This window comes from Neopsephotus bourkii, unplaced genomic scaffold (assembly GCF_033783945.1).
Source record: "Neopsephotus bourkii isolate Nb327-2 ecotype Australia unplaced genomic scaffold, CSIRO-AGI_Nbou_v1 NB_1825, whole genome shotgun sequence".
Taxonomy (NCBI): Eukaryota; Metazoa; Chordata; class Aves; order Psittaciformes; family Psittacidae; genus Neopsephotus; species Neopsephotus bourkii.
Genome location: NW_026902298.1, coordinates 7854605 through 7882299, shown reverse-complemented (window position 1 = coordinate 7882299; position 27695 = coordinate 7854605). Strand labels below are relative to the sequence as shown.

Below are 27695 nucleotides of genomic sequence, written 5' to 3'. Positions count from 1 at the left end.
AGTTTATTTACTAATCTAACAAGTGCTAAAGCCCTGGAGACCAACTTTCCCTCCTGCCCACAAGCACTGCCTGTTGGCAATATCTTCAAGCACAGCAGGGGTTTAATAATCTTTCCTTTTCAAAATGACTTACAAGAAGATTTCATAAGAAATGAAAATGTTAGCGCTAGGTTTGGATTGCTCTGCTGCTGAGCTCACACTGGAAGAAGAGAAGCTGCTGCAAGGGTCAGTATTTCTAATGCTGACAGCCCCTGACTTTCTGCCCAGAACAGATGCTCGAATCATTACTACTGAATTACTACCATTTGTCTGACCCTGGAGAGTGTGGCTGAGAACAGGCCTTGGTGTGGTAAACTCTTAAATGTGCCCACTGTGCCTTCCCAGGAGATATCTCAGAAGGTTCATGGACAAGTCTGTTGAGATACTGAAATAACTCCCTGTTTTCCTAGATACTGAGCACTAGAAAATCTCTGTAATCACAGCAAGAGTTAAAGAAACTGAGCTCTGCCCAGGTGAAAGAGGGGAGCTCGTAATAACAAGGTAAGCAATGAAAGAGAGGAAAGGCAAAATTTACAGTGGGAAGCCACCCATAGACAAGCTATACTGTAATCTGGGACCTGAAAATGGGAAGAAATAAGTAGAACCTGGCAAATGGAAATGCTGTAATAGAAACACATGGAAAGACAAGAGAAACAAAACTGTGACCAGGGTGAGTCTTCAAAAGTCTCAAAGTACCTGAACTGGGCAACCATGTGGGGTTTGAATTTGTAGCGAGGGTCAATTGAGAAGCATAGCAGCCTACCAGTATCTGAAGGGGGCAACAAGGATGCTGGACAGGGACTCTTCATCGGGGACTGTAGTGATAGGACAAGGGGTGACGGGTTCAAACTGAAACAGGGGAAGTTCAAGTTGGATATAAGGAAGAAGTTCCTTACTGTGAGGGTGGTGAGGCACCGGAATGGGTTGCCCAGGGAAGTTGTGAATGCTCCATCCCTGGCAGTGTTCAAGGCTAGGCTGGAAAGAGCCTTGGGCAACATGGCCGAGTGTGAGGCATCCGTGCCCAACCCAAACCATTCTATGATTCTATGCTTTCAGGTATGTTTTAATATAACAGATTCTGCAAACAGTTTTGATTTGGTTTGTTTCTAAGTGGCAGGAGATTGTCTGCACCAGGCTGTTGGCACCTGTATCTGTTACCTTTCCAACAAGATTAGCTACTATGTGTTTGAGTCACAGCAACCTTCTCTAGGAGGCACAGACACTTATGTATTACTTTGGCTTCATGACTTGGAAAATTGTTAATTCTTTACCCACAAAGAACTTTGGAGCACTGTGTTCTCTTCATATAGCTGAGTTTTATGATAAAAGGAGCCACTTGATTTCAAGTATCAGAATTCAATTTAGCAATACAAAAGCTGATTAAAATAAATACTGCAGATATTTTCTCTATGTGTGTATGTGTTTGGATTGTGGCAGATTTATTGCTGTTGACTTTTAGATACAAAATAAAGATAGAAACAACCTATATTTAAAGTGTTTCAGTGAGGAAGAAACCTATCTCTTTTTCATTGATGTGAAAACATAAGACTGGGGTTGTTCTTGCACCAATAAAGATTATCAGGTTTATTTTTACAGCAGCCATGGCCCCTCTCTCTGAGTGGCAGACACAAATGATGTCAGGATGTATGACTAACAACTAAAAATAAAGCAGATATTTTTGCACAGGCTACGTAATATCCTATTAATACAAGACCATTCTGTTTAGTTTACATTAGCTTTGGACATTGCCCATTGACAGCTTTCCCTGAGCAGTTTCTCTGGATGTGTACTTTCCTTCAGTAGTACTGTGAACCACTGTCACTCATGCACTTCTGGTGGCTATAGAAAGAGAAATAACCCTGCTTTGTCTTCATCATATGAAAGAACTTTTCATCATGAGTTCAGGAATTCATCCCTCTCCCTGACCCTTCTAATTCTACCAAGTTAAAAAAGAAAATCCATAAAAACATCTCCCAACTAATCCCTTTCTCTTAATATGTTGTTCTGGGTTTTTATCCCTGTAATGAATGCTTCGCTACATCTTCGCTGTGATTAGTCCCATGGGATGTCCATGTGATGAGCACCTCCCCAGGGTCAGAATCCCACTGCAAATGCCAATACACATTCGAATCTCCCAAAGCAATTCAAGAAGGCAGTACTTCAGCATCAGTGTTTTATACAGAACAGTGCAGCTGCCAAGTTCTTTTTTAAATGTGAGGCTGAAAGTGAGGACAAACTCAATTTCATGGGGTTCCTCCAAGCACTTGCACACAGTGAGTTGCTAAACCCCAAACACGTATGTGTACCCCCAGAAAATTAAGACCTCAGTGCTGACTGGCTCATGCCCTTGCTAAGCAGATCTCTAAAAGTCAGATGATGTATCAGGTAGCAAGGGGAGTTTCTGCTCAGAAAGAGAACGAAAGCAGGACCTCCCTATAGCCAGTGGTTCTGGCACTGGCACAGCATGCAACTACTGAGGCTTCTAAGAGCTCTACTGCCTGTGGTTTGAGGTGATGGAGAGGGAACCTGTCAATCTCTCACCTTGGAGCAAAGTTTTTAGTCTCTATAAATAATGAGATTTTGACTGAGATTTTGACTGGAACAGGGATGTGAATCCAGATTTAACTGAACCTGGGTTTTTGTCACCTATGGCTTCCTCAATACTGTTACACAACTGAGACCTTTTTAAAGCAGCACTGTTTGTTCACCTGGACTCCTTGTTTCTCTACGTGACCTTGCATTGTTCTTGCTGACATATTTTTGTGACAACTGAGGAACCATTGACATGGCAACACAAAACAGGATTTGATCTTGTTCCGAAAGTTGTGCCTTTGCTCAGCACTGGGAGGCTGGCCATGTTCCAGCCTTGCCGTGCAAACAGCCTTTAAATTCCGCTTCACAAGGTTTCATCCCAAGTAATAACACTGACAACCCCTGTGTACACTTCTTCCTCCACACTTTTTCTGAAAGCAGACTGACATGTACAGAAATCTCACCAGGCTTTACTGCATCAAACTTCTATGAAATGCTCTAAACCAGGAGTGCCTACAACTGCCAGACCCCTGCCAGACTTTAATTCAATGTGCAAATCACACCCCTGAAGCTGAAAAGATAATCCCTGCAGGGATGATTTGATGTTGGATGGGTATGTCCCCCTTTTTCTAACAGTAATAATTAATTTATAGCCAGAAAACATACATTTTCCCCCTACATAAAGTCTCAAAAGTCACAGACCAGACACAACCTTATTTTCTATTTCAGCTTTTTGACATTCGTTGGTTAGTGTCCCCCACAAAAATCACAGGTCTCAATTTAGACCATGCTATTACAAGATCTGAGAAGTGGCTGAGAAGTGGATTAATTTCTTCTTGCATTGTTTTTTTGCAGTTACTGTCATAACTGGAGCAAGTCCAATTATGGAGCAAGTCCAAGAGGAGACCCATAAGATGATCAGGGGGCTGGAGCACCTCCTGTATGGAGACAAGCTGAGAAAGCTGGGGCTGTTCAGCCTGGAGAAGAGAAGGCTGTGTGGAGACCGCATAGCAGCCTTCCAGTATCTGAAGGGGGCCTATAGGGATGCTGGGGAGGGACTCTTCATTAGGGACTGTAGTGATAGGACAAGGGGTCATGAGTTGAAACTAAACCAGAAGAAGTTCAAGTTAGATACAAGGAAGAAATTCTTTACTGTGAGGGTGCTGAGGCACTGGCACAGGTTGCCCAGAGAAGTCATAAAAGCTCCATCTCTGGCAGTGTTCAAGGCCAGGCTGGACAGAGCATTGGGAGTTCTGGTCTAGCGTGAGGCATCCCTACTCACGGCAGGGGATTGGCCCTGGATGATCTTAAGGTCCTTTCCAACCCAAACCATTCTATGATTCTATCCTATGATTGAAATCTTAACCCTTTATTCTGGAAATATTTTTGCATGTAATAGTCACAAAATCTAATTTAAACAAGCAGCCAGATAACAAATGCCTCTACAAAATTCAGCATCAACCCTGTGCACTGTTTCCTCTTTTGCCAGGGAACACATTCTCTGCTTCGTCTTACTCCAGAACTGCCTGGAGTCTCCATTGTTTTATTGTAGGGGCAAGAATCCATGTTAATCTTACATCCTCCACACAAACAAAACCATCACTACATCTTTAAATCCAACCAATGAACAGAACACAACCGTGTACAACGTCCCACAAAACTAGATGATGGTGCTCAGCCACACTCCTCCTTATCTGTTGGCACCTCCTAGATCTTGATAAACACACACCGTGTAGGAAGTGATTTAGTGCCAATCACAACCCCCAAAATTTCACCCTTTGTAGGCACTGGCAGCTCCTCCTGGGTTGCTGAATTTGCTGGGTTCACAATTGAGCAGAGGTCTGGCTGGCCTTTTAAAAACCTTCCCCCCCCCCCCATATGCAAGTTTTCTTCATTTCCTTGTAACTGACCAACAAGCACCTTTCTTTACTGTTCTGTTCCTCCACCCTTCCAGTGAGAACTCCATGTGGAACACCCTGGGCCTTCATAATTTAGCCCAAGAGCCAGTATTCTTTTGTAAAGGTATGAAAAGATTAATTTGCTTTTAATTTGTTTTACATTTTTACATGACAGTTACCCCTAAAGTAGCTTTACCCCTCTCTAGACTGCACCCATTCTTTTGACGCCTGAAGGCTTTTATGAAGTGCTCTTACGTGTTAATCCTTTTGCATTTAGTCTCATATAGGGGAACGGGTTTAAACTGAAACAGGGGAAGTCAGCTATAAGATAGAAGCTCCTTACTGTGAGGGTGGTGAGGCACTGGAACAGGTTGCCTGAAGAAGTGGTAAATGCTCCATCCCCGGCAGTGTTCAAGGCCAGGTTGGACAGAGCCTTGGGACAACATGGGACAACCCCCCATGTTGTCCCAACCCTTCATGGGACAACCCCCATGCCCATGGTAGGGGGTTGGAACTGGATGATCTTAAGGTCCTTTCCAACCCAAACCATTCTATGATTCCATGATATCCCAGATGGTTGCAAAACAGGTTCCAAAAGCTGGTCCCAAAAGCTGATCCCATGCAAGCTCTGTCTATTTTGTTTGAATTGGAAGATGACTTCTGCAGTTTAGGACTTATTTTAATTGGTACTTGGCATTCCCAAGAAAACCTATAACCTCAAAGCTTTGTTTGGCTACTTTTACTCTAGCTTAGATAACTCCCACTAATTGGGAACTTTTATAATGTTTTATGAAGTGTTCATATGAACTCTTCCAAAAGTTCTTGTGCTGTATTTTCCTCAGATCATCATCACTGCTCCGGTGGTCATCAGGGCACAATCTCCCCAGAATCTTTTCAGCCCTATAGACATCACCAGCTCTCTTTCGTTTCACCTTCTTCCTTCATCCTTGTATTTAAAATTAATCTTGTGTATGTTTTATCTCTAAGCACAGCATTCTGCAGGTTTCTGTCCTACACTTCCTGAGAGCTCGAGTTAACAACAATGATTAAACCCACAGGCACTTCAGAATCAGCCACATCCAAACATAAAAACACAAAATACCCTTCTAATGGCTCCCCATTTTTAACAACTACCGTTTGCAGGCTCAAGGGAGGATATGAAGGGGGCTTATAAGGATGTTGGGGAGGGACTCTTCATTAGGGACTGTAGTGATAGGACAAGGGGTAATGGTTTCAAACTAAACCAGGGGCAGTTCATGTCAGATATAAGGAAGAAGTTCTTTACTGTGTGAGGGTGGTGAGGCACTGGAATGGGTTGCACAGGGAAGTTGTGGCTGCCCCATCCCCAGCTGCGTTCAAGTCCAGGCTGGACAGAGTGCTGGGTATCCTGGTCTAGTGTGAGGTGTCCCTGCCCATAGCAGGGGGGTTGGAACTGGATGATCTTAAGGTCCTTTCCAACCCTAACTATTCTATGATTTGAAGTTCTACTTTGTAAGATAAGTAACTTGTGATGCAGGAAATTTTCAGCTGTCTGACACTTATTTAGGACACTGACTTTCCCCCTTTTATTTGATTTTCATAATTGATATTTATTTTGTATGAACTGAGCAGAAAGTCTTTTTCTTCCCTGACCAGTTGCACCTGAATGTTTAAAACCACAGCTTTAGCAATGCACTCTTGGAAGGTGAATCCCATAAACCACATTGCCCGCTTTCTCAGCCATTCCTGGATGTACTTAATGTCTTCAAAATAGTAACACAAAGTCTGGCCTTGCTTTTAGCATATTCTTAGTTGGGAAGTGCACCAGTGGACAGACATTATACATGCACTGCCACACTTCCACCCCAAGATATTTACTGTAGGTCCTACCTTCCTACTTACCCGAAGTCTCACAAGGGGACTTTTTCTACTTAACCAATACATTGTTCCTTGAGGAAAGGGCTTGAAAAGACTTGACCTTATCCCTGTTTCCTTCCTGAGCTGCTCAGATAGCTGACATGTTTACAACCTTTTAAAGCCCTGGAGTTGTCTTTCTATAATGACTACAGAAGCAAACTACGTGCTCTGTGTAAAAGACAATGCTGCTATTACTGCACGTGTTGCTGAATTTCAGTAGTACTTGGAAGTCATTTACAGTGGAAATAGTAGCTAAATATGCATTGGTTACAAAACAGATCTAGGAACAGATACCCTGCAAAGAAACAAATACATAACAGCACCTTTACGAAACAGATTTCCCTCCTAAAATAGAATTCTGAGGGAAAATCTGCATCTAGCAGAAGAAAATGGTTATTCAAAATTCATTAGGTACTCACCTTTGACTCTGTCTCCTTTGTGCAGATGAATTTCCCCTTCCCCTTGAGGTTGATATGGCTTAACGACAATAAAAAGTCTTCCAGGTACAGCACTGTAAAGCTTGCGTTTTGGACCCTGATAATCCAAGGCAGAGAGAGCATCCTTGTTGGCACTAGGACTGTAAACGGCACTGGAAATGGAAATGAAAATACATTAACTGGGTATTTAAAACAGGCAAAGTCAATAACTTACCATCACATTAGCAGGATTAAATTAAGCAGTGAATAACATAATTGTCTTCCAGTAAGACATCTAACCCTGCAGGAAAAACACACATTTCTCATCCTAAACACATCCTTTTAATGGTTGAAATCTTTCAGTAGGAAACAGGATCAATATTTATCTGACCATGATGGCATGGAAAAGAAAACACATGACACTGAAGTTTTTAGTTTCTCTGCAAATTAAATTTGCACATTCACAGACCCTGATGAAGTTTAAAATTGATATGTAAAGCATACATTAAATGCATCACAACTTGTCAGAAAGACTTTAAAACATTAGTATTTACAGTTACTCTTGGGAATGGCCATCTCTGTAATACTGTAACGTTAACTGGGCAATCAACACAATTGAATCATTATCTAAAGGGACTGAATAATCAAGTTACTTCATCACTCCAAGGCCTAGAGCTCAGTTTTAGGTCTGCACAAAACATGGTTCTTAGGCCTAACATATCCTCCAAAAAATCATTCCCTACTGATGGTAATCAATACCTCTCCCAGTGACTTCAGCACGGTATGCCCAGAGAAGCCCTAGGTCATCAACCAGCACAAAATCTGCTTATGGTGTATAAAGCCAATGAAGAATGCATAAGATCATTGATAAACCTCCAGACAATGACCGAACCATCAAAAATACACAAAAAGAGAAAGGCAAATATTAAAGAGGGTGCAAACCTATAGGAGATATCACTTGGGGTCTTACACAGAAAGTCTAGAAACAGAAAATATTAATGAGAAAGAAGAATATTCATAAAGATTTTTAGGAAAAACATAGGGTACCAAAGGAAGAAGAATGATCTAATGATGAACTAGCACTGTTAACACTCCACTTACTTCCTTGTAAGGGGAAAGAAAATGTCTCAAACTTATTGCTTATAGCAATAATCAAAATAAAATACGAGTTTACTTGGTTTTGCCCTTGTTTTTAACCAAACTCCTACCAAAACAGGAGTCAATAAGGCTGTCAATATAGGTAAAGAAGTTGTCTGGTAAAAAAACCCCAAAACACAGTGGATATTTCATATGAGGAACAGTTCCACATTCCTGCAGTAACTTCTTTACCATTTGGAGTAGCATCCTCTTTTCACCTTGTTGTTCTGATTTTCTACACTGTAAACAGGTTCTAATAAAGAGTTTAAAAGTGGGCTCGGGTTGCATGTCTGGGATGGAGTCTGCATCAGAAACCTCAGCTGACTCTCACAGTTGTTTAAAGGAAGAGAGGAAAAGATGACTTTGGGGTTTCAGTTCTTTTGCTCCATCCCCTTTTTTTTAAGTGAAGAAACAGTCATCACCACAGACAGAATCCAAATGTATAAAATGCTGCTACACATCTGATATCCGCTTGTAGCAAGCTTTGTTTTCTCCCTAGCCTGGCAGCAGCCAAGTAGGAGCTATTCACACTTTTACATCCCAACATTTCCTTTAACTCCTGTCCTAGAAGATACATTCATTTTCTCTCTGGCAAAGGGGAGGGGGAAATGGCACATTTAACCTTCACACCGAAGGCAGAATTTCTCCTGAGACAGTTTGTTAATGGAAATCAGGACTGCACCCTGGCACAGATGACTTCTTCAAAATAAAAGATCTTTCCCCTCCCACCTTGTCCCCAACTTGGGCTCCCAGCCCAGCAAGTCCCATGCCATGAAGCAGCAGGAGGAGGATGTGGAGGTTTCAGATGTGTGGATGTTTCCCTCTCACCCAGAAGGTGGCTGTCCTTGATGGCTCAGCCTTGACTGCGGCTGGGCTGGCACCTTCTTTCACTCATCACAGTGACAAATCCCACAGGAAGGGTGCCAGCTTCCCACACCACCAGTTTGGTACAAGAAGATCAATATCAAAGCCACAGAGGCTGTAATCCTCACATGAACCCCTTTCAGCATCACTTTCAAGCCCCTTTACACAATGTCAACCCTACAAACCTCATTAACCCTTCATCACACTCTTAACTTGATGGCTGCTTCTGCTCCAGAACCCACTTATTCCTATGTCAAAAAAGGCTTTTTCATCCCTAAGGGGAGCAACAGCTTCGTGGTGAATGTATTATTTGCTAATAATAAGCAGAGACAGCAACAATTCCCACATTTAGCTGACAGTAAGTAGGTGGTCATAGAGTTAAACAAAATTTGTGAGCAAAGAGTCCTGCAAGATGCCATTCCTGACTTCAAAACAGGCCTGGGGCAGGAAAAGGCATTGCTTGCAGGAAAAATGCTATATAAAACCCTTTTAGTTGTCCTTAGAGAGCCTCCAGCTCTCTTTTCACTACTTGCATGGCGTCTGGACAGCTCTGAAACAAGCCTTGATGATGCATATGAAACTCTGCAGCTGGGTGGCACTTTAAGTAGCTGTGATACTGATGCACTAAGAGAAAGACCAGAATGTTATTTCCACCAAATTTCAGGCATTAAACTGGTTTCCACTATCATTTGGGCTACTTTTCAAAATGATGTGCTTTCAGAAAGGGAAGAGGGAAGTGGTTGAATAAAGTCAAAGCAAATAAATGGTTGTTTATTCCAAAGTAATTTAATTGTTCCTGCCATCTCAAAGGACTGTTTGTACTTCAAGGAGCTGGAAGTGTATTATCCCAGGAATACTGATGAAAAAGCACTTTTTATCCTTTCCAGCTAAAATAATTATTGACTCTAAGGTAAACCCTCCCACTGGTGGCATCAGCAGCATCCAGGGGAATGTGAGGGCACTCATTCTCTGAGAAGCATCCCGGGGCCACCTCCTGCCCTAAGCAAAGCCTCATTATAAACTGGTTTTAAGCTGATACAGCTCTCTGTGAGGAAGTGTCATCCAAATTATATCCCAATGAGATTTTGCCCTTATTGTAACATACAAGTAAGTAAGGTGAGTTCACAGAATCACACAGTGGTTTGTGCTGGAAGGGACCTTAAAGCTCAGCCAGCTCCAAAACCCTGCCACGGGCAGGGACCCCTTCCACTAGAGCAGCTTGCTCCAAGCCCCTGTGTCCAACCTGGCCTTGAACACTGCCAGGGATGGGGCAGCCACAGCTTCTCTGGGCACCCTGTGCCAGAGCCTCAGCACCCTCACAGGGAAGAATTTGTTTCCTAAGATCTCATGTGTATCTCCCCTCTGTCAGGTTAGAACCATTCCCCCTTGTCTTGTCCCTATGGCCCTTGTAAAATGACCCCCTCCAGATTTCCTGCAGGCCCCCTTAAGGCACTGAGTTTTGCTCTACTGCATGACACCACTGGCATAAGCAATTTGGTTCCTGTTCCTCCCAGTGATTCTTACATTTCAGACAACTATTTTTTCACAAAGCACCATGTTTCCACTCTCCAACAGTATTGTTCCTGTCACAAATAGTGCTTGTCAGTTTGGGTGCCTGCAGCCAAGGAGAGAAGACAAATGTGCAAGGTAATAGGAGACAGCTTCAGCTTCATGACGTTTTATTGTACTGAACTGAAAACCCAGCTAAAGATCCATTACACGTACAAATGACAAACAGAAACCAACGCCTGCTTTTCTTAACAATTCTCATGCCCTTTCCTGCTCTGAACAGTGGATGGGTTTTGTATATTAGGGAACAGGAGAGGTAAGGTCAGATATTTTTAAGTGATCAATGAATTAGATGTATTTGGTCAAACTATTCAAGCTCTAATTCTGTCACTACTCAGCTCTGCCTTCCTTCATTCCTGCCCTGTGCTTCACCCCCTTGTCCTGGTGCAGCTCCATCACTTGCACACTTGACATGCAGTTCCTGAGTCCTCCTTGAAGTGAACCTGTAATTGCCTATTCACAGGGCAGTAGCTTCACAAAGCTGAAGCCCACATTTGTGATGAAAGCTTAGAAATGATCCTCTGGTTTATCATATTGCTTGCAATACCTACAGCACTCTAATTATTCAGGATTTGCTTTCCAGTGGGACATAGCTGCAGGGTATTTGCAGAGTGCCTGCTGAATCACACTTGCAATTCAAGAGGAAAGAAAAAGCAGCAAAGTCACAGGGAACATGAAACCCTGCAGCAAGGATAATCATGAAAGAAACCCATGACACCTAGCAGCAGCATCTCAAGAAACCCCCATTGCTCTGAGCCAGCCTCCTACACAGCCTCACTTATTCCCCCCCAGTTATTCCCTCTGTTTTACTCCTTGGTTCAGCACACATCTACAAAAGAGAGAAACTGTCTCTGCTTCGTCGCCCACGAGCTGCTCCAACACAGGTTTCTGGCATGACCAATAGTTTCATGAAGGGACCAAGTATCTCAGAAACATTTTACTTTGCTGTTAAATACACTCAATATTTCAACTATTAAAAGATCCCAAGAACCCGCACCTTGATTTGGAGGTGCAAACTCAGTGTTAAGTCACTGCTGAGCTTTGCTGAACTTGAAAGTCTGCATAAAAGAAGATGGCAGTGATGACCTTAGGGATATGTCATGCTATGCAGAGTCCAAAACACACCTGATGTGCCTGTGCTGCTGTCGTTTGGCATCCTCTCCCAGCCTGTTCAGGGATGGCGAGCGGCTCCGGGAGGATGGAGTGTAACTCCCCACAGTTTTTACAGTTCCATTAGGATTATTCTGCATCTGTTGAAGTAGATGAGGTGAAAGGCTGCGGTGTGAAGAAGCAGAGGAGGAGGCTGACCACTCAGGGAGGTTGTTGATGTTCAGATTGTTGTCACTGTTGGAACGAAGCAAGATCCGAGGTGCTGCTAAGGTGCTCGGAGGTCTCCGCCTTCTGTTTGAGTAGGTGGGAGCCTCTCTAAAGGGCACTGTGTAAAGAAAGACACTCAGGGTAATCACAGATGATTTCACCATTCATGTATGTTCACCTCCCATAAAAAGATTTAGCAACAGATGGCATTGTTTCTTCTGCAAAGACAGAAATCCACCTTGCCTGCATAGCTAATCGAATTCATTATAACATCATTAAACCCCAAAACAACTGAGCAATGTCAACCTGTTCACTCGATTTAATGAATAGCCAGTTGACACCAGCAGCGTTAGGTCTGCTAAATAGTCTGAACTATGGCCTAGGAAAGAGGAAACACCTCATTATGGCCAAGGTTGAGTCTCACAAAGTTCATATTTGTGCTATGTTGTCATATTCAACCAGGAAACCTGGTACAGAACAGGAACATCTACAGAATAGGGCTGCATTTTTGATGTGTGAACTTCTAACTTCCGTCTCCCATTGGCACCCAAACTGGGAGGATTTCTTTGCTTCCAAGTTTAGGGATGCTTTAGTTTTTAGCCCAACCTGAAATCTGTAGTGTTAACAGTCACCTTACCCTCATCCTCCAGGTTAAAAATTGAGGACAGAGATTTTTCTCCTGGCAGAACGCTATTACACTCCTGTAATCCCCAGGTATCCTGTTCTTTCTAATCTAGGCATTTCTACTGCCTCTATTACTATTGTATATAGAACATATTACCCCAGGGTAATACACTCACTCTGTCACATGCCGTGTCCCAAAGAGAACATGACTGTATCCACAGGCTGCTATATATTAGTTGATGAAACAGTCATAACAGAAAACAAAAGCAAGGGCAATAAGGATCTGCTACAAACCAGAGGGCCCATTCTTTCCTCAGCATTACTGGTACGGTGCTGCAGTCACACAAGACTATTACAAGCAGACATTATGCTCTCCAATTCTCCTCACTGTAATGGGTCAGTCAGCTCCAAGTGCAACTTTGAAGGCAAATTTCCTTATAAAAGGCACCCAGTTATCCCCAGATGCAATAGCATTTCCCACCCATATTATAAGGGAATAAAGGAGCTGACCCTGACAACTCATTCTTGCCTCAGTCCCCATTCATGCAACTACTCTCATTAATTTATGTCAGGATTTGATCCAAAGTGCACATATTTACATCTGAACAGCCACAGTTGTGTAACTAACAAAAGGCAGGCTGGCATTATTCTGAGGACTTCATTGAGCTCTTGTAATTGTCAGGGGAAAAAAAAACCTTCTTCAGTTGGGAAAGAAGCCCCACAAAATATCATCCTACATGTCTAAAGTGCCATTTATAACGTGCCAGGAATGTCTACGCATTCAATACCTTTCAAAACCACACAAAAACCACAAGAAGAATGTCTGCCATACTGAGCAAGTAAATACGAGTATACATAGGAGTCAATCTGTCCTGCCTTGAAATACAGCCTTTAATTGAGAGAACGCACCAACACTTCAGGTTTCAGAGCAAAACTGAAAGCATTTTCCTAACAGAAAATAAAGATGGGAGTGCAAGGAGAAGAACGGTTTATGTCGTTTTCACCAGAATCAGTTTAGGATTATCTGTGATGCTGAATACTTTAAATTAACAACTTTGGTATTTCTAATGAGCTGTAACTTTCTCTAGTAAATAGCTCAATAGCATCAGACCGACTGAGCAAGTGAGCAGAGTGTGTAGAGAGAAAGGGCTTTCAATTCATTTCCATTCATTTGAAACAAGGCTGAAATAAGAGAAGTCATCCTTAAAAGCTGTTAAAGAGGATAAAGTCCAATATTAATGCTAGAAACTGGCAGAAACTGTATCATTTTCAGGATATTCCAAGTTCTTTGTTATTCATTTAGGTTTCAAAGCAGCGGAGTGTGTCACGGAAAGGACCCGGGTGCTTCACAGGTCACAGTGACAGCCCTGGTTAGCACTAACTTAAGGAGAACTCACAGCACTTCCAAAATTAACATACACGGACCCTCTGCATTGATGTACATGTCACAGACGTGCCATCTGTGCATCCCTGTAGCTCTGACATTCGGAATATGACTCCCAGAATTACTTCACTGAAGATAGGGGATCTTTCCCAGGTACAATAAAGCAGGTGAGCTACTGTAATTTCAGTCAAGGAGAAAGCACACAGAACTGAATAGAGGGAATGTTCCGCACATCATTTTGCTACCTGAGGGTCTCATGCTGCTCTCTTCAGGTCACCAAAGTTTGACTTGGACTTCAGTCAAAACTGGATCTGATGCTTGGACCTGAATCTATCATGAACGTGAACAGGTAACACTCCAAGCACATTGCCCAGTTGTCCAGTCACACATAGATAAAACTAAATAATGCCAACATTTGGGGGTTTTTACTGCAACTCTGGTGAGGTTGGTGGGATATCTTCCATCAGAAGAGGGAGGGAGCACACGGGGCACAATGCTGGGGCACAGGGACAGGACAGAGAACTGCTGAGCACCTTTGCACCGACACATTTCAGAGCACACAAAACTGGCATATTCATTCCTGCCGGAAAAACAGGGTCTCTTTTGCATGTATCCACACTCTCCAGGTGCCACATTAACTCTTTTTCCCTTATGTACATGAGAAGGATTTTGTATCACCATGTAGGAGTTATTTTTCCCTTTGCTATTAATGTTCTGTTCTTAATGAGAGAACCACGAGCAAAATTAGCCTTTACTACAGAAAATAACCAGGAAAGGGGCTGACTAATTACACCAATTGACGTGTGTCTAACACAAATCTTTTATAGAAAGAGTTAAAAATAAGCATTTCCGTGCCTAAAGTGATTAATATTCTCCCCAACTGTTTCTTTTCCCCAGCAATCTGCAAACTGTAAGTGGGTGGATATTTTTTTTAGCTGCTTCTTATAACCATTATTGATATTATTTTCACAATTAGAGAACCACAACACAGAAGGATGGAATGCAAACGTCCACGCTTTAACCCCTTTGGACTCAGTCTTCCCCTAATATTCCCCCCTGGTCAGAACTGGAAGTATAAACTGGCACAAAACTTGTTTGGGATAAACACTTGATATAAAATGACATGAAAATGCCTGAACTCATATCATGCTCCTAAAGTTTAAAATTATCACCCCTAAAAGCACCATTTAATCCTTCCTCCAGCACTCAGAATTCTATTCCTCGCACTTCATACATCTGAAGGGGCAATTCAGCCCTGTTCACTGACAATATTCACCTAGGAAATTCCTTCTGGGTCTTCAAATGCATTTCTTAGGGAAGAAACCCATCTTTTATAACAATTTGATTTTTCAGAGATAAAACCTAAAATGAATAAACTCACATCCAGACTTAATAATCAGTTGCCTAAACGCCTAAATAAAATAACTCTGATAAAGAAACTGCAGGAATTGGTTAATTATAGAGTCACTAAGCCCATCATATTCAATGTACACAAGAAAACACCAGTCTGAAACATCAAAGTGTTCTGCTTTCATTGCTTACCTTCTTTCTTTGTGAAGGCATTTAACAAAGACTTCATTTTTCCCTTTTTACTTTAGCAGCAATCCCCTCATTATATAACCTTGGCTGGGAAGAAAAGAGGCAAAAAAAACCACAAACCAACAACAAAAAATATAAAAATAATAAAAATCTCTGAATCAAGCTACCCAGTTTCTATGTGTTCAGGCTGCCTGCACCCTGACATAAGCAGCAGGTTTCCGGGCACTGTGTAATTGCGAGCATAGCTGGGCATGCGGTACCCAGCGTTCTGGTGACAAAGCCCACCCCACATTCTGTCTGTCAGCTGGGAGCCAACTGTGCATAGACTGGAGCTGCTCAAAAAAATAGAAAGAACCTTACAAAAAACCCTGCTATCTTTCACAGCATTAGTCATGTGAACACCACCGACCGCCACAGCCTCGCAGAGGATGCGAGCGCTTCCGCAAGCACTGCCTTTGTGCAGGAGCCAGCGCCGGGCTGAGGATGCTCCGAGGGGGGCCCCAAATTCCTCTCTGCAAAGGGCAGGGGGGGAGCCAGGCGTGAAGAGGAGTTTGCAGCAGCACCCCATAGGGTGCAACAGGGGAAGGAAACCTGGGCAGAGGCGAGGGCTGCTGTACAAGTCATCTAGCTTTGAAACTTGCACAGCTGACTCAGTGCACAGAGGCTTCTTGCCATTTTTTTGCTTTCTGCCATTTATTTATTGGGGGTTTTGCTATTTATTTGCTTTTTTCCTCTATTTCCCTTTTACTATTTCTTTCCCATTTGTTATTTATTTCCCTTTTGCTATTCTATCTCGTTTTTGCTACCTATTTCCCTTCTGCTATTTCCCTTTTGCTATCTATCTCCCCTTTGCTATCTATTTCCGTTTTGTTATCTGCCGTTTGCTATCTATTTCCCTTTTGCTACCTGTTTTTCTGCTGTTTATCGGGGTTTTGTTATTTATCAGCTTGCTCACTGCAATGCTCCAAAGAACCAATGTGAGGAGAAGTACAAATCACACCCAGCTTCACACAATGACTACGTTGAGAACAGAGACAAAACTGCCTCCAAACAGCAGATCTGTATATGGCCTATATTCCAGTCTGAAACAAGATACAAATACAACTATTTTCTACTCCTACTGCACTGGAATAAAACACAATTTCTTATTGCGCTTTTTTCTGCAAAAGTACAAATATTTGACCAAGCCATTTCATTAAACTCAGTGCAGATGCCAGGAAATCAGTGATGGAGCCACTGCAGGTTTCAAAGTACTAATTCTGAAGAGAAATGTCTATAGATAGCTATGCCAGTCAGTGCAAAATGCTCCCAGAGGAAGAGCAAGTAACTGAAACAGACTGATAGGAAGCAGGGGGAGGTGCTAACAATCACCAAAAATTTCAAGCATAACTAGTTATAAATGTAAGATATAAAGATTCCAAAGAATGAGAAATCCACTGTTTAAAAGAGAGTAGCCTCCATTTAAAACTTGCCTTCAGAGAGTACAAACTGTAGAGCAGTTAATAAAACATTTAGTTCATTTCAGAGATCTCCACTGATCACTAATCCATCTGTTTTGAAAATTGGGGTTTTTTTCTTACTGAGAAAACTGCTTGAAGAAAGACAGAAAACGGACTGAATGGATTCATTTGAACAGATTTAACCTCTCTGTACATAATGATCTCTTATTTAGCAGAACACTGAAAAGGATTAGTAAGCACACATAAATTTAATAGTTTCAACTTAATTTAACAGTGCAGTGTTTATATCGTTATTTGTTTACCAAGAATGGAATCTATCTCTTCACTAATACGATTTTATGCTTTAGTTCAATTTATTTTTAAAAGCATCTATTCTCAGCAGGTGGAAATCTTACCAGAGGAACTGTTGGATGCAGCACATGTACATCACTAAACAACTTTAGTTGACAAGGAAGAATTTCCTTCTTAACTTTGAAAAGATGCAAGTCTTTCCAAAGAACAACTTTGAACTGTCAGTCACTAACTTTAAAATTCATTTAGAATTCATTTAGTGCATTTAGAAGAATCAATATTGGTTCCCGAAGAGGAACTGCTATGCCAGAACCACATGCCACTAATTTGAATTATAAGCTTCTGTGTATTGCTTTTTCTACTATCTTCATTCAATCCCCTGATTATGTTTGGAGCTACGAATGACAAAGGAACTATAATTATAAATAATATTTTGTATTTCCATAGCACTTTCTAACTAAACTTAGCCAATGGTACACAAGGGCTCATGAATTCTGTGTGAAAACCTCAGTATTATAGAATCACAGAATGGTTTGGGTTGGAAGGAACCTTAAAGGTCATCTAGTTCCAACCCCCTGCAATGGGCAGGGACACCTTCCACTAGAGCAGCTTGCTCCAAGCCCCTGTGTCCAACCTGGCCTTGAACACTGCCAGGGATGGGGCAGCCACAGCTTCTCTGGGCACCCTGTGCCAGTGTCTCACCACCCTCACAGAGAAAGAACTTCTTCCTAATATCTAATTCTACCTAATTTTCCTAATATCTAGTCTAATACCTGGTAGCACTTCTGCTTCAATAGGCAAACAGAGACTGAGAGCAGTGGGTTTTACAGTGGTAGTTCCTGAAATGCTCAAGAAAGTGATTTTTCAACTTAATTTCTGCTTACTGTTTAGGCTAGGAGAATCCTTCATAAAAGTCAGGCAAGTGCTCACTGGCGTTCTTTACTTTTAGCAAAGTCCATCCCTGTATACTTCAAGAGGAAAATTACCTGTTACGCCCCCAGGGAAGGAAGAAAATCATTGCCTCCTTGCCTGTGCTTCAGTAACCAGAACACATCCACAGAAAATCACACACTGGCTATAAGCAGTAGCTATCTACAAAGAGATGGAAGCCCAGCGTTGCTCCTGTTTCTCCAAGCAGAACATCCTGTTTTATTGAGAAGGTGACCCTGGTGCAGAAACCTTGGAGTTGAATCCTTGACTGCCTCTTCCTTTATGTTGGGGTCAGTGTTTGAAAGTAATGATAATTTAAGCACCTAAGCATAGCAGGGAGGTGAGGAAAGGGTTAAATCAGTTGTGCTCATTCATGTCTGATCATATACAGCAAAATAAAAGCAGACAGGCAAGTGTAGTCAATCAAAATCAATCCCAGGGGGTATTTTTATTAGATTCCTGCCAGAGCTGTAGCATTTCATCATCCAGAGGATTCCAACCAGTGCTAGAAAAACATAAAAAATATTAAAGTCACTGGAAATGATTGAGTTTCGTGGCAATTGTGGGAACTCTTTCCAATCCACACCAGTGGAGACATCACCTGACGAGAGAGCGCTTTATACCATTTAAATGTCTGTCTTTTCCCCAGTGTAGGAAATAGAATTTCTGCCTCATGGCAGAGCCCAGTGCTATAAACACTATTGTACAGCTGGAAAACATGACAGTCAAGGAAGCCAGTCAACTATTTGCAGTTGCAGTTTTGGGGATTTTTTTCTGATTTGCACTAATAGCTTAGTAGAATTTGTTTCTTTTAACTGAAGTCTTAAAATCTGCAGTGTTGGGAAGTTAAAAAGGAAAATACTCCAGCAGTTTCCACCCTTTCCTGCCTCACAATGCTAGGTTTGACGTTATTAGCTAGGACAAAAACTAATAATTTGAGTATACTAACACACAGCAATAACATAACCCCCAAGCCGTTAGCATCCATGATCTAATGATCATGAAGAACCTTACAGAGAGAGGTCAGCTAAGGCCTAATTCCCTGTTTCTTTGGTAGGTGCTAAGGAAAATGCATGTAAGCCCTTACATGGGGGCTTTCTCAGAAGAAAAGGCCACCTTGAACAGAAATCCAAAATGTGAGCTCTTAATTCTGAGTAGCACTTTTTTGTACATCCATAACACCAGGCTCCCAAATTGTGGAGGTATCTCAGTCCGTAGCTCTCATTAGAAATCTGTGGAAAACCAATGATTTGCATACTCATCTATATTTAGACACTTAAATGACTTTTAGGAAAAAAAAACAAGTAATAATAAAAATGATAAGAAATAATAAGAAATAGTAATAATGAATCGTAACAAAAAAGACCTGGCCAAAGCTGCACTCTTACTTAATCACCCCACCAACACATCTCCAAGTGCAAGAGCTTCTCAACTAATGGTAGAACACAGTTATGACTGCCATGCTTCAAACCTTTGTCCAGTTTGGAGTTCTTGCCAGAAAAATCTCTTTAATTTGGATAGATACCGATGTCTTTGTTAAAAATACAGTTCTTAGCATATATAAATGTATTTCTCTCCACTATAAAATAGGCTTCCTGTATGCTAAGCCACCAAATGGAGAGTTAGACAAGAAAAGACAGAGTCAAATATAGATTGGAAAGTACAGAAAGACTCCTAGGGGGATAAAAAAGAGAAATAAACCCTAAGCTGGTAGAGTGCTTCTAGACTGGTTACTTATTCCAGAAAGGCACAAGGTGCTCAGGAACACAGTGCTGACAGATTCAGAAGGAATCAACCCCAGAAGAACGATTAATCCTATTTCATAAAGCAAACAGGTTGGGGTTTTTATTAGTTTTCTGGAGAAATCTGGGCAGTCTGCTCAGGAATAAGCAGTTAAACCAGCACTGAGAGAAAAGCATCACTTGAATGACGCTTGAGAAGCTCAGCCTCAGCTGACCCAGTATCTCCCTCAGCACAGTTAGCATCTCCTTCCCACCCAGCTGCTAGTGATATCAGTCAGCTCTCATTAGCAGTCTCCGGGCAGTCAGTCCAAGTTTGAAGGGTAAAAGGGGGGCAGGAGCCTGTGTGCAGGAAAGGGAAGCAGAGGGACGGCTCAGGAACAGATGGCAAGAGTTATCAATTAGACAGAAAACCAAAAAATAGCAGAGCGAGTTACACTGCCATGTGCCAGACACCCCTTCCATCACCCGGCATTTCTGCTATGGTGCTGTCCCCAAACCCTGCTCTCAGTGACAAGGGACAGCCTCTGCTCTCTCGAGAAGCCTAGCACCTAGCTGTGTTCACAGTACTTGCTTTAACACAACAACAAGGAGTTGGAAAGGCTCTCAGCTACCCAGCACTGTGTGGATGGCTTAACCCGAGACAGGTTTTGGTGTGGTGGAGTGAGCTGACCACTGCTGGGCTTCCCAGTAGTGCAGGGAACACTTTACTCAATTCAGGTTATTAGAATTATTCAAGGGGTAACGGGTTAAAACTTAAACACGGGAAGTTTAGATTGGATATAAGGAAGAAGTTCTTTACTGTGAGGGTGGTGAGGCGCTGGAATGGGTTGCCCAAGGAAGTTGTGAATGCTCCATCCCTGGCGGTGTTCAAGGCCAGGTTGGACAGAGCCTTGGGTGACATGGTTTAGTGTGAGGTGTCCCCTTTCATGGCAGGGGGGTTGGAACTGGATGATCTTAAGGTCCTTTCTAACCCTAACTATTCTATGACTCTGTAACTATTTTCAAACTAAGCATGTGAGGGGTATGTGGTTGTGGGTACACTGCAAAGGAATCTGAAAGCTGATGAATATATAGTTGTCGAACTAAAATGAGCTTAAAATCACGGGAAATGAAAATCAATCACTCTTCCTTACCATACTCATATGAGTGATTATAAATAAGGTTACAGCAGTAATGCAAAAGTCAAAGAGCTCCATGCACCTGCAGAAGGCAGACACGTTCACCTTAAAGCTTTACTTTCAGATGCTTATACAACATCAAGAGAATACAGAGAATCTTCTATTCAGACTGAATTTTAAAACTGCTAAGTATTGCTTAAAACTCGTTACATGTGGGATCAAATGCCTGAAATCTCTTTGATAGGTTAGAAGATAACAGGTTTAGAAATGATGATCCAAAAGAGTTCGAAAATCATGAGGTTTCCTTAACAATGAAAATAAACCCACCAGATACAATATCTCAATAGCCACAAATATCTGAAGCTCTAAGTGCAGCAATACAGATACACAGAACAGAATTTACCCCAGAACTGAAATAAATCCTCTGTCCCCAAGGCTGAGAGGCTGCAATTGCAGAAGGAATCAGGGTCAGGGGTGCAAAGAGAAGCACAACAACGGAAGGTTAAAAAGTGGGGAGATGGAACCCTCCTCTTTCAGGGGAAAGGCTGGAAGTGGGGAGGAAACAATGGGCAATAACGAGGGAGATGTCTTGCAAGTAGCAGCTTGAGGAGAGAGCAAAGGAAATGCAGTGAGAGAGCTGCAATAGCTGAAGGAGAATTTTAAAACATGACTGAAATCTATCAGCAATCTTGAAGAAAGCAGCTTATCTGAATAAAATACATGTGGCTCCTTTTCAATCTAACAGCTACACTGCTACAGCAAGAAAGCAACTTATCCAAATAAACCCCTGTGTTTTTTGCAGTCCTGTTTCTGCAGCGCTCTCCCTCAGCCAGCAGTGGGGAAGGCAAAGGGCAGCCCTGACCACAGGCTCAAGGTCTCCCTGAATCCATAGCCCCTCATTTCTCTTACAAGTTTGGGTTGAAAGTACCATCCAGTCTTACTCTGCACAAATAAATATGTACAAATAAATACAGTATTTGTATCCATCTTCAACGTATTCATGCACCCAGATAATAAATGGCTTGATCTGCTGGCTGTGAAGACAGGGAAAAAGAGAATCTGCCCCATCCCTGGCAGTGTTCAAGGCCAGGTTGGACGGGGCTTGGAGCACCCTGGTCTAGCAGAAAGTGTCCCTGCCCATGGCAGAGGGCTGGAACTCGATGAGCTTTAAGGTCCCTTGCAACCCAAACCAGGCTGGGGTTCTAGGATCTGTTACTGTGAACCCTTTCAAAAAGGCAACGGGTGACTTGCAGCAGATAAAACATAAAACTACTTGTTATAATTGATTTCTTTTAATATGGATTGGGCTGATTTCAAGGTCTGTTTTCATCAGCAAGGAGAACTCATCCAGAATTGTTCCTCTTTATAAAGCAGTGAACTATTGGTAACCTGCTAGCTAGAAGTGTTGTTGAAGCAATAGATTTTCAACTTGAACGGTATCTGGACAGAAAGATCTATTTAGCTCAGACCATCAGCTTGAACAGAAAGCATTCAAGTGTGAACCCCTGAAGCTGCATTCTTTTCCCTCCAACAGTAAGACAGAAAATACAGATAACATATATATATATCTCCCATTACAAAGTCTTATTATACTCTTTAAACAAGCTGATGAAAAGGATGGTGAAATTTCCTCCCCTAACAATACACAGGAAAATAGCATCCCGATGTAGCACCACTCAGAATCACCGAATTACACAACAAATTAATTTTATTCTTTGCATTATATACACACATTGAGTTGGGAAAAATGTTATTTAACATCAGGGAGCCTGTGCATATTCCAACCCACATAGTTTATGCTAAAGAAATGAATAAGTTTCATTCAGAGAGAGGGGAATTTCATGACTAGTACCTCCTGCAGACAAAGAGACCCAATTCCTCTTCTAAGGTTTGATGCCAATGGTCCTTGGATGCAGTACATGAATTTATGGGTTGCAGTCTGATGTTGCAGAGGAGAACAAAGACAAATGAAACTACACAACATGCTTAGAAAAACAAATGTACCAATATTGGATTGCATGCTGTTTCTGTGTTCTGGTGTTGTACAGAAAACAATCTAATTTTGCCTTTGTGTAACTTTCCTCCTACCAAAAGCTCTCAACGAATTCCTTAAATCATTATGTTGTTCCAGGCTTTATTCAGTGATTTGATTTCACTGCTTTAATCTAAGTGTGAACCTCTTTAGTAAATAGTGGGACAAAGCATCTGTGCTTCCAAAAGTGTTGGTGGATCATGTCAGTTTTATTTAGAATAACACCCTTTTCATAACTGAAAAGTGGATATTGCTCTCAATGGGAGGCAAAGAAAAAAGACTGGACTCTTGTAGAAGTTACAAAATACATTAGTAACCATGGTGGTCAAGTGATGTGTCAGAGGCACATGTATTATACTAGTAACAACTGAAATAGAAAACTGTGATTACTGAGAGGGTGGAGGGTGTTGGGCAAATTTATTTGTACCACTTTTGGTGCCAGTCAGTTGGAACCAATTCTCCAGGCATCTTTCAGCACTCCTCCCCCAGCACATCAGACATGAAATGCATCCACTCTGCTCTAAGAACATCTTACAGTACCTGTGCGGAAGTCTAAATGGTAACATAGGGTACATAAGGAGGGAGAAGTACACCTACAATGAACACCATCTTTATAGCCCATCTCCAGCTCAAGTCTTCCTCAAACACACAGTTACTCCCCGTTAACTGCAGGGCAAATGACAGAAGACCAAGTCATTCAAGTTCATGCACGAGTTAGCCCAAGCCAGGAATGATTAGAAAACACCAAAGAAATACCTTCCTTTAGCTCCCTCCTCTTCAACTCTTGAACCTTGGTGTCCTTTATCACCATTTTCCAATCTCATTTTCCCTTCTCCTCATGGCTACAGTTGCCTTTCACTGCTTCCATCACCAGCTCTCTAAGGACGATCTTCCCACCACCCAAAGCCAATAGGAAATAAATGGCACTTAAGAGTGAGAGATAACGGCTACAAGATTCCACATCATGGCAAAGTTACATCAAGTTAACAACAAAGACAAATGGATAGCGATAGAACAGGTGGGAAGAAAACAGTATATAAGGCAGCTCATCTAGAAGAGGAAGATTTATAGGAGGTCACAACGCATAAATGCCTAACAGTAGTGGAAAAACTCACCCAGTCTTCATACACTGAAGTGTAATTGTGGAGGAGGGAACAATCACTCAGTTAAAATGACATTATTATATCTTTTTAATACCTTATTGCACTTTGAGGATAATATTTTCATGGAGAAAAGAATACAGTCTCTTACTGAGGAGATATACCTGGGCTTGAACTGCCAGCAAAGGAAGTACTGGGAAAGCTTTACACCCTGCTGGTTGGCTTCCCATAGGTGCACATGACTTTATGATGGCAAAAACTTGCATTGCCATTTTCGTACTTATAGTAGAGCAGCAAAAGGAGCCCAGTTTTATTCTGCAGAGATATTGCCCACAAAACCACAAACTAAGTGCAAAGAGAACTAAATTGTTGACTCTGGCAGGCTCCCTGAAGCCCATGAATCTGCAAGTAGTAAGAGGAGACTTGAAGGAGAGAATGCTGTTGGGGGGTCATGAGTGTAGAAGAAGCCATAAGACCTCCATATCCCACAGACTGGCACAACAATCTAGAAAGCAAAAAGCATGCATGTGATTGTAAATGTAGCTTCTCAAATGTGGAGTTAGTGAGAACCATGGTTATAGCACCTCACATGATCCTCTGCACGCTGCTTTTTCCCATCTTACATGGTCCAAAGTGGACCTAAGCACTGTGAGCACCAATTTCTACTTAACTTTTGAGGTGATGCACATCTGAGTTCCCTGAGGAGAGAGTTTCTCACTGCAAATTTCCAATTGCCTTTTTTTTCTGCTATAGGTAGTAGATACACAATCAACCATTCAACCCTCAAAATATCTTCTGTTCTAAACAGAGGAGAGCAAGTTCTATCTAAAGTTATGTTGTTAAGCAGGGTCTTCAACCCCAATAAAAAGCCAAGATAAACCCCAATAGCTTAAGCTGATAATTGTCTCACTATCCTTAGTTCCATTTAGTCATTTGGTGTTTAAAAGAAACTAAAACACCGCTTATTCATTAAAATAACAGTATTTTAAATTATATTAGTAGCCTACATTTCTTCACCTCAAAAATAACTGTTAATGAATCATGCTGGTATAAGGAAGAAAAGATAAAAAAAGGATGTATCCGCTGTAACAGGGGGTTATCTTTGTACAAATATGTAGGTGTTTGCAGCATTTGTAATGTTCTCAGTGGTTAATCCCATTGAGAAAGGAAAGCTTGCTCACTGAAGAGCTTTTGAGATGGATCAATAATTAAAGTAATACTACAATACTGTACCTATCTCTGATTCAAGACATTATCACTCACATTTTACAATGTTTGTAAATGCTGAGGGCAGACTTTTTTTTCACCTCAGTATAGCCTGTTCCTTGATGCTGCAAAAAGATGAAGGTTTGAGATGCTGCACTCACAGCTGAGTTTAGAGTCCATGTAACAAGAATATGAAAAAGAACTCTCTTGTGCATATCCCAGAATCACAGACTGGTTTGGGTTGAAGGGACCTGAAACCTCACCTAGTTCCAACCCCCTGCCATGGGCAGGGACACCTTCCACTGGACCAGGTTGCTCAAAGCCAGTAAGTCAGAGCAGGTAAATAAGCCCAAGCGAAAGAATAAAGAAAGTGTAAGCTTAAAACCTGTTATCAAAACCTAATCTTATGTACATACTATTTCAGAAACATTACCATTTATTCCTATGTTGCTGGCAGCAGTGGTAGAACTCCATGATATTCATTAATTCAGAGGAAAACGCGTGGCTGACATCCAAAGCATTACTATGAAAATAGAACTGCTCTGGATATTATTTGGCAGTCACACCCCCGGACATCAGGAGTACTACAATGAAATTTGACTTCCGTGTTCAAGTTTCAAAATAACTCTGTTTCTTTCCAGACAAGAAGCAATGCAAATAAAGGCAGGAGAAAACAGCAACGCACATCCCTAGAAAAGAATGGGATCACAGAAAGGAGAGTAATTGTATGGATAAAGCAAATCGCAAATGTTGCTCTCGACTAAGTCATGGCTTTTCAGGTGCAGATCTTCATGTTTCAGAATTGTTGCAGACTGTGTGTTTAGGAGAGAAATCCTCCTGTGGTATTACCTGTACACATGTTTAACTACAATGTGTGTCCACCAGCACTTCCATTACAGAAAGGATCATTTGGCACTCGCCCCCTAGGATCTAGGTGGTTGTCATCTCCAAAAGCATCTAAACTAAGTTAGGATGATTGCACCCGTATAATCCAGGGCACAATTTCAGGTATGAGAATTTTAAGTCATAAACAGTGTATCTTCATAAGCAAAAAAAGTGCATGAAGAATACACTATGTATCAAAAGAAAACATTACATAAGAGAACAGATACAACAGGATAATGTAAAATATGTATTTCATACAGTGCATCAGGTAGCTTCAGCTGAGAAGCAAATTTAAATTGCTTGCAATAGTCTTTCATTTACAAACATCTGTAATAGACCTAAACTGAAGGGAAGATCCAGCCCTTGGCTCCATCAATGGAGACCAGACCCAGTTTCATCAGGTACTGGTGGTGCAGCAATACTGCAAGCAGCACCCAGCAGCTTTGGCAACTGAGGAAGCTCTGCTTCTACACAGCAAACAGGTGACCACAGTCCCCAGGGATACCTCTGTGGCAATAGGGGACAGAAACAAAGATTATTCACACCCCCCATGTCGTGTTCCCTGTGGAGGTCAGGAGGGCCTGAGAGCATTCCCTCAGGTGGCTGAGGATGGGTGGAAGGGTGGGGAAACAGGACAAGAATAAACAGGAACTTATGAATATATGGGAAAAACTTCTAGAGAGTAACTGCAAGAGTAAATTCTCCATACAGTCTTAATATATTTTTCCTGGCTGAGAATTTGGCAAGACATGTAGAAATGACTCACCCTAAGTACCCCTGACTAGGACCATGCTTTCCTTTCTGTTAGGCAGCTGAAAGAAATATCGAAGGAAATATCAGCAGAAAAGAAGAAAGAGAAATAAATGGGACTCACAGGACACATCTGAGGTCACAAAATAAAGTCTAAATGGAAGTGGAAAGAAGGAAGAAAATGCAGTAAAGTTCCAGTGATTCCCAGTGAAGCTGGGGGATACAATCTGAAAGAGATTTTCAATGAGGAAAATGAAAATGGATTACTGCTTAGGAAGCACAGTACTCAATGACTGAGGAAAGCGCATGTCGTGTTGTACATAAACAAGGAAGCAGCGTACATTTGGATGCTGCTCATTGCACGAAGCAGTAAGGTGCAATTCCCACAGCTCTCTTGTCAAGCCTTACTCAGTTTCTGAACACCAGACACCAGTTTGACATGAAGATTCATCAAACCATACAGCAAGACAGGAAATAATTAAGATGCATGAGTGACTAATCAATGATTTACATTTATGCAGGAAGGCCTACAGAAAGTAAATGCTCTGAGCAAGCTCCTACACACCATCCACAGAGTTGTGACACTGGAAGAGATGAACCTCTTATTCCAGAGGTTGACAAGTAATAGATGAACTGCTTATTCCACAGGTTGACAAGTAATGAATAAACATGAAGACACAGCTGTTTAAACCCTAATCCCAGTGAAAGTGGTGTATCTTTTCCTAAGGACTCTAGTGGAATCACGATTTCAGTCAAGAAATAAAGAAACATTCGAATTATGCAAGACAGAGGACTGATAAAAAGCAACGAAATGGACATGTGTTGGATAACCAGAATAGAACACTATAAAAGCATAGAAGGTATTCAAAGGTATTTCTTTCCTCTTTTCCAAGATCATTCCTTTGAACAGTCATAGTTCATGGACTTTTCTAAGCCCACAACTGGAGAGAACGAACAGGGCACAGC

At 41.7% G+C, this 27695-nt stretch overlaps 1 protein-coding gene across 4 annotated transcripts in view; it reads right to left on the bottom strand.

The window, feature by feature from the left end:
- Positions 1 to 27695, bottom strand: part of SHANK2 (SH3 and multiple ankyrin repeat domains 2) — a 339902-nt gene that overhangs the window by 218638 nt on the left and 93569 nt on the right. For 2 of the 4 annotated variants that reach the window (XM_061343497.1, XM_061343498.1), the window contains 2 exons: positions 11477 to 11786; positions 6785 to 6954 (listed from right to left, as the gene is read on the bottom strand). In XM_061343497.1, coding sequence (XP_061199481.1) covers positions 6785 to 6954; positions 11477 to 11786 — 480 coding nt within the window. Of the gene's footprint in view, positions 1 to 6784; positions 6955 to 11476; positions 11787 to 15218; positions 15471 to 27695 lie in introns of those variants that run through there. The other 2 variants (XM_061343499.1, XM_061343500.1) reach the window with 2 other exon arrangements.